Source organism: Oncorhynchus kisutch, unplaced genomic scaffold (genome assembly GCF_002021735.2).
Source record: "Oncorhynchus kisutch isolate 150728-3 unplaced genomic scaffold, Okis_V2 scaffold503, whole genome shotgun sequence".
Classification (NCBI taxonomy): Eukaryota; Metazoa; Chordata; class Actinopteri; order Salmoniformes; family Salmonidae; genus Oncorhynchus; species Oncorhynchus kisutch.
Window position 1 is genome coordinate 35,718 of NW_022262448.1, and position 7,806 is coordinate 43,523.

At 41.6% G+C, this 7,806-nt stretch overlaps 1 protein-coding gene across 1 annotated transcript; it reads left to right on the forward strand.

The window, feature by feature from the left end:
- The first annotated feature begins 1,106 nt into the window (after positions 1–1,106).
- Positions 1,107–7,806, forward strand: LOC109884954 (zinc finger protein OZF-like). Its single transcript, XM_031815700.1, has 2 exons — positions 1,107–1,898; positions 6,079–7,806. Exons 1-2 carry the CDS (start codon positions 1,376–1,378, stop codon positions 7,164–7,166), a joined length of 1,611 nt encoding a protein of 536 aa, XP_031671560.1. The 5' UTR covers positions 1,107–1,375; the 3' UTR covers positions 7,167–7,806.

The following is a 7,806-nucleotide window of genomic DNA, read 5'->3' on the forward strand; positions in this document are numbered from 1 at the left end:
ACCATATCATTGATGGATCATTTATAACGGTTGGTGTTATTATAGATAATAAATAACCATATCATTGATGGATCATTTATAACGGTTGGTTTTATTATAGATAATAAATAACCATATCATTGATGGATCATTTATAACGGTTGGTGTTATTATAGATAATAAATAACCATATCATTGATGGATCATTTATAACGGTTGGTGTTATTATAGATAATAAATAACCATATCATTGATGGATCATTTATAACGGTTGGTGTTATTATAGATAATAAATAACCATATCATTGATGGATCATTTATAACGGTTGGTGTTATTATAGATAATAAATAACCATATCATTGATGGATCATTTATAACGGTTGGTGTTATTATAGATAATAAATAACCATATAATTGATGGATCATTTATAACGGTTGGTTTTATTATAGAAAATAAATAACCACATCATTGATGGATCATTTATAACTGTTGGTTGTATTATATCTGATAAATAACCACGTCATTGATGAAACGCTAGATAAAATAAATGCTTGTCTCTTTGTCTGCCCCTGCAAGCCTGTCGGCATACGCGTCATCACACACCCTCATCTGATTGGTCATTTCCCGAGAGCAGTAAGCGGTATTAGTGTCGTCACACGTGTAGGCGGGCCTTCTGACTTTGCGACTTTTACGGCCGATATGAAAAAAAAGAAAAAGAGAATGGACCCCTTTTACTGACACAATTTACAGGTGATTATGTACGCTCCAATTTTTCAATATATGTTTTTACCTTTATTTAACTAGGCAAGTCAGTTAAGAACAAATTCTTATTTACAATGACGGCCTAGGAACAGTGGGTTAACTGCCTGTTCAGGGGCAGAACGACAGATTTGTACCTTGTCAGCTCTGGGATTTGATCCAATCTTTTGGTTACTAGTCCAACGCTCTAACCACCAGGCTACCTGCCGCCCCAATACATGATAGGAGTACACACAAAATAGATGTTGACCATTTAGATAAAAAATATATATACATAACAATAACAAATAAATCACATTATTTTGCATCATTTTCTCACTAATTATTCATTTAGAAAGTATACAGGGCAGGACTCTTATTCTGAAGGATTCTAAAAATCCGCGACCCGGAAGTACTTAGTTCATTTTTACCTGTTTCACGACAGTCTAGTCAGTCACCTCTGTGGCTTGCTATCCAACATAGTCGAAACATTGGAGCTCTTTAGACGCTTTCGGTGTATATTTGCCTCTGTGTTTTAAACTTCTTTCGTGTAGCTAGTTGCCCCATTTAAGTTCATATTTACGTTGTTAGACAGGTAGCTAGCTAAGTTAGCTTAGCACCAGGCTACTCGTTAATGCTAACTAGCATCACCAACCATGAGCTCACTAAGCTACTCTCTTGCTAACGAAGAGGAGGTCTGCTGGACGGAGAAAGAGGGTCTGGGGCTGAACATTGTCGTCAAAGAAGAGGAGGATGTTACAGTAAAAGGAGAGGAAGAAGCTTTCAGAATGAAAGAGGAGGAAGAGGAATCTTTTAGATGGAAAGAGGAAGAGGGGATAGAGGCTGTCACAGTGGAAGAAGAGGAGATAGACGTTTTCGGAATGAAAAAGGAGGAAGAGGAGGATGTTATAGTGAAAGAAGAGGATGAACCTTTTAGAGTGAAAGATGAAGAGGGGATAGAGGCTGTCACAGTGAAAGAAGAGGAGGTAGAAGCTTTCAGAATGAAAAATGAGGAAGAGGAGGCCATAACATTTAAAGAAGAAAAGGAGGATATAGTGAAAGAACCTTTTGGAGAGGAAGAGGAGGCTATCTTACATAAAGAGGTGGAGGAAGACGTATTGGGAGATGAAGAGGAGGTGGAAGGAGAGGAAGATGAGACTGAAGATCTGATTAACACCAGTGAGTACCGTATTAAAAGCAGGGCCACAAACTGCCCTTGTTGAATTAATGTATCACTTTAATATCTGGCTCTGGGCCTCGCCATTGATTCTGGGAGAATATAACTTATAAATAAATGTCCGCTGAGCTCAGAACCTAAAAGATAAGCTTGTTGTGTCTCTCCTCCATGTTCTCTGTTGTGTGTCTCTCCTCCATGGTCTCTGTTGTGTCTCTCCTCCATGTTCTCTGTTGTGTGTCTCTCCTCCATGTTCTCTGTTGTGTGTCTCCTCCATGTTCTCTGTTGTGTCTCTCCTCCATGTTCTCTGTTGTGTCTCTCCTCCATGTTCTCTGTTGTCTCTCCTCCATGTTCTCTGTTGTGTCTACTCCATGTTCTCTGTTGTGTGTCTCTCCTCCATGTCCTCTGTTGTGTCTCTCCTCCATGCCATGTTCTCTGTTGTGTCTCTCCTCCATGTTCTCTGTTGTGTGTCTCTCCTCCATGTTCTCTGTTGTGTATCTCCTCCATGTTCTCTGTTGTGTCTCTCCTCCATGTTCTCTGTTGTGTGTCTCCTCCATGTTCTCTGTTGTGTCTCTCCTCCATGTTCTCTGTTGTCTCTCCTCCATGTTCTCTGTTGTGTCTACTCCATGTTCTCTGTTGTGTGTCTCTCCTCCATGTCCTCTGTTGTGTCTCTCCTCCATGCCATGTTCTCTGTTGTGTCTCTCCTCCATGTTCTCTGTTGTGTGTCTCTCCTCCATGTTCTCTGTTGTGTATCTCCTCCATGTTCTCTGTTGTCTCTCCTCCATGTTCTCTGTTGTGTGTCTCCTCCATGTTCTCTGTTGTGTCTCTCCTCCATGTTCTCTGTTGTCTCTCCTCCATGTTCTCTGTTGTGTGTCTCTACTCCATGTTCTCTGTTGTGTGTCTCTCCTCCATGTTCTCTGTTGTGTCTCTCCTCCATGGTCTCTGTTGTGTCTCTCCTCCATGTTCTCTGTTGTGTGTCTCTCCTCCATGTTCTCTGTTGTGTCTCTCCTCCATGTTCTCTGTTGTGTGTCTCTCCTCCATGGTCTCTGCTGTGTCTCTCCTCCATGTTCTCTGCTGTGTCTCTCCTCCATGTTCTCTGTTGTGTGTCTCTCCTCCATGTTCTATGTTGTGTCTCTCCTCCATGGTCTCTGTTGTGTCTCTCCTCCATGTTCTCTGTTGTGTCTCTCCTCCATGTTCTCTGTTGTGTGTCTCTCCTCCATGTTCTCTGTTGTGTGTCTCTCCTCCATGTTCTCTGTTGTGTGTCTCTCCTCCATGTTCTCTGTTGTGTCTCTCCTCCATGTTCTCTGTTGTGTCTCTCCTCCATGTTCTCTGTTGTGTGTCTCTCCTCCATGTTCTCTGTTGTGTGTCTCTCCTCCATGTTCTCTGTTGTGTGTCTCTCCTCCATGTTCTCTGTTGTGTCTCTCCTCCATGGTCTCTGTTGTGTCTCTCCTCCATGTTCTCTGTTGTGTCTCTCCTCCATGTTCTCTGTTGTGTGTCTCTCCTCCATGTTCTCTGTTGTGTATCTCCTCCATGTTCTCTGTTGTGTCTCTCCTCCATGGTCTCTGTTGTGTCTCTCCTCCATGTTCTCTGTTGTGTCTCCCCTCCAGGTTCTCTGTTGTGTGTCTCTCCTCCATGTTCTCTGCTGTGTGCATTTCCACATTTTGTTACATTACAGCCTTATTCTAAAAGTGATTAAATAGTTTTCCCCCCCCATCAATCTACACAATGTCCCATAATAACACATCAAAAACAGGTTGTTTATAATTTTTTGTTAATTATAACAAAAATAAAAACTGAAATATGACATTTACATAAGTATTCAGTACTTTGTTGAAGCACCTTTTGGCAGCGATTACAGCCTCAAGTTTTCTTGGGTATGACGCTACAAGCTTGGCACACATGTATTTGGGGAGTTTCTCCCATTCTTCTCTGCAGATCCTCTCAAGTTCTGTCAGGTTGGATGGGGAGTGTCGCTGTACAGCTATTTTCAGGTCTCTCCAGAGGTGTTCGATCAGGGTTCCAGTCCGGGCTCTGGCTGGACCACTCAAGGACATTCCGAGATTTGTTCCGAAGCCACTCCTGCGTTGTCTTGGCTGTGTGCTTAGGGCCGTTGTCTTGTTGGAAAGATGAGGACCCCAGTCTGAGGTCCTGTGCACTCTGGATCAGGTTTTCATCAAGGATCTCTCTGAACTTTGCTCCATTCATCTTTCCCTCGATCCAGACTAGTCTCCCTGGCCCTGCCGCTGAACGACATTCCCACGGTATGATTCTGTCACCACCATGCTTCACCGTAGGGTTAGTGCTAGATTTACTCCAGATTTAATGATTCTGTCACCACCATGCTTCACCGTAGGGCTAGTGCTAGATTTACTCCAGATTTAATGATTCTGTCACCACCATGCTTCACCGTAGGGCTAGTGCTAGATTTACTCCAGATTTAATGATTCTGTCACCACCATGCTTCACCGTAGGGCTAGTGCTAGATTTACTCCAGATTTTATGATTCTGTCACCACCATGCTTCACCGTAGGGCTAGTGCTAGATTTACTCCAGATTTAACATTCAGGCCAAAGAGTTAAGTTTTGGTTTCATCAGACCAGATAATCTTGTTTCTCATGGTCGGACAGTCCTTTAGGTGCCCTTTGGCAAAGTCCAAGCGGGCTGTCATGTGCCTTTTACCGAGGAGTGGCTTCTGTCTGGCCACTCTACCATAAAGGCCTGATTGGTAGAGTGCTGCGGAGATAGTTGTCCTTCGGGAAGGCTCTATATAGACAGGTGTGTGCCTTTCCAAATTATGTCCAGTCAATTGAATTTACTGCAGGTGGAGTCCAATCAACTTGTAGAAACATCTCTAGGATGATCAATGGAAACGGGATGCAACGGAACTCAATTTCGAGTCTTATAGCAAAGGGTTTGAATACTTATGTAAATAACGTATTTCTGGGTTTAAAAAAAAAACTGTTTTCACTTTGTCACTATGGGGTATTGTGATGTCACTATGGGGTATTGTGATGTCACTATGGGGTATTGTGATGTCACTATGGGGTATTGTGTTTTCATTATGGGGTATTGTAATGTCATTATGGGGTATTGTGATGTCATTATGGGTTATTGTGTGTAGATCGATGAGGATAAACATTTAATCCATGTTTAGAATAAGTCTGTAACGTAACAAAATGTGGACAAAGTCAAGGGGTCTGAATATTTTCCGAAGGCACTGGAGGTCTCTCCATTGACCCAACTGTTGGCCAGCCTATGTTAGTCCTTCAATCTGACCGTGTTACCTAACAGAACGCCCTGGTTGGTTTAAAACTTTTGCTCTAATGTGGACAAGACTAAATACATGTTGTTCTGTAGTTCTCTCCAGGATGTTTCAGATGGACTATATATTTATTCACTGGATGCTTTTCCCATCGATCGGGTTCCTATAAATATCTGGGCTTCATGTTTTTTTTTTTTTACATACGGATGAGATAGTTTAAAAAATCTCAGATTTAAAGTGGGCTTTTTAAAAAACATTTTTCTTTAGATCTTGCCACTCCCTTAACAGCAGAAAGCAGATTGAACAGTGACCTCATGGCACAGTGTGGGTGGGTTTACATTTGTTCTGTAGTTCTCTCCAGGATGTTTCAGATGGACTATATATTTATTCACTGGATGCTTTTCCCATCGATCGGGTTCCTATAAATATCTGGGCTTCATGTTGTTTTTTTTAAACATACGGATGAGATAGTTTAAAAAATCTCAGATTTAAAGTGGGCTTTAAAAAAAAACATTTTTCTTTAGATCTTGCCACTCCCTTAACAGCAGAAAGCAGATTGAACAGTGACCTCATGGCACAGTGTGGGTGGGTTTACATTGGTTTGTTTTATTATTGTTTATACATTATCAGAAAGCCTAAATCTTCCCCTAAAAAAATAGGATGGATGGAACTTTTAAAAGGCATTACCTGAGATTATCGTGAATATCAACCAATCAGCATTAATAATAATAATAATCAACCAATCAGCATTAATAATAATAATAATCAACCAATCAGCATTAATAATAATAATAATCAACCAATCAGCATTTTTTTATGATTTTATTTTGAAGGATCTAGTCTGGATTAAACCTCATAGGAAAACAGTTTAATCATTCATTCAGGTCTCTGTTTAACAAAATAATCGGTTTTATCTTTGGCAGGAGAGAAACCAGACTCTCACTCTGACAGTGGGAAGAGTCCTTCAGAGAATCCAGACCCAGAGATTCCCAAACCAGCGAGACGACACAACTGCTCCCAGTGTGGAAAGAGTTTTAAGTGGTTATCTAAGCTCAAAGAGCATGAGAGAACACACGCAGGAAAAAAGCTCTTCCAATGTTCCCATTGTGAAAAGAGATTTAACCAGTCATCACTTCTGAAAGAGCATGATAAAATACACACAGGAGAAAAGCCTTTCCAATGTCCCCAGTGTGGAAAGGGTTTTACATGGTTAAGGCACCTGAAAGAGCATGAGAGGATACACACAGGAGAGAAGCCTTTCCATTGCTCCCAGTGTGGAAAGCGTTATACTCGATTAGCACACCTAAAAATACATGAGAGAATTCACTCTGGAGTGAAGGCTTACCTCTGTTCCCAGTGTGGAAAGAATTTTAGGTGGTTAGAGAACCTGAAGCAACATGAAAGGACACATACAGGGGAGAAGCCTTACCATTGCGCTCAGTGTGGAAAGGATTTTACCACATTAGGGAACGTAAAAGAGCATAAGAAGAAACACACAGGAGAAAAACCTTTACAATGTTCCCAGTGTGGAAAGAGATTTACACATTTAGGAAATCTGAAAAGGCATGAAGGAATACACACAGGAGAAAAACTCTACCACTGCTCTCATTGTGGAAAGCGTTTTACCCAGTTAGGGTATTTGAAAAAACATGAGAAAATACACTCTGAAGAAAAGCCTTACCCCTGTTCCCACTGTGGAAAGAGTTTTCGGTGGTTAGGGGACCTGAAAGAGCACGAGAGGACGCACACAGGGGAGAAACCTTACCATTGCTTCTTGTGCGGTAAGGATTTTACCAAGTTAGGGAACCTAAAAGAGCATAAGAAGAAACACACAGGAGAAAAGCCTTACCAATGCTCCATGTGTGAAAAGACTTTTACCCAGTTAGGGGGCCTGAAATATCACGAGGGGACACACACAGAAAAAAAGACCTACCACTGCTCTCAGTGTCAAAAGACATTTACCCGATTAGGGAACCTGAAAAAGCATGAGAGAATACACACACTCAGGTGAGGATAAGACCGTCCACTGCTCCCAGAACCTGAAAGAGCATAAGAAGAAACACACAGGAGAAAAGCCTTACCAATGCTCCTTAACCTCTTATGACTTTAACCTTTCATGAGTGTGGCCGTGTCATCTGACCATGCCACCGATTCTAATCCAAGTGCCAAAGAACTGTACCCAGAACTGTACCCAGTACCACAACATTTTATTTTAGCCAAAAACCTGGCATTGCCAGGAAGCTGACACTTGAGGCCACTGGGTTCTTGGGAACCTTCAATGCTGCAGACATTTTTTGGTACCCTTCGTCAGATCTGTGCCTTCGACACAATCCTGTCTCGGAGCTCTTCGGACAATTCTTTCGACCTCATGGCTTGGTTTCTGCTCTTACGTGCACTGTAAACCTTTTTATAGGTTGTCCTTCTGGAAGGTTCTATATAAACAGGTGTGTGTCTCTTTCCAAATCATGTCCATTCAGTTGAATTTACCACAGGTGGAGTCCAATCAAGTTGTAGAAACATCTCAACGATGATCAATGGAAACAGGATGCACCGGCGCTCAGTTTGGAGTCTCATAGCAAAAGGGTCTGAATACTAATGTAAAGAAGGTTTTTCCGTTTTGTATTTGTAATAAATTTGCAAAAAGTGTAAAA

What these genes read in the sequence shown, in the direction of transcription:
- LOC109884954 (XM_031815700.1), top strand. Translation starts at nt 1,376, where the DNA reads ATGAGCTCACTAAGCTACTCTCTTGCTAACGAAGAGGAGGTCTGCTGG. An exon ending in TGAAGATCTGATTAACACCA is followed by an intron (nt 1,899 to 6,078) that starts GTGAGTACCGTA and finishes TATCTTTGGCAG; the next exon opens with GAGAGAAACCAGACTCTCAC.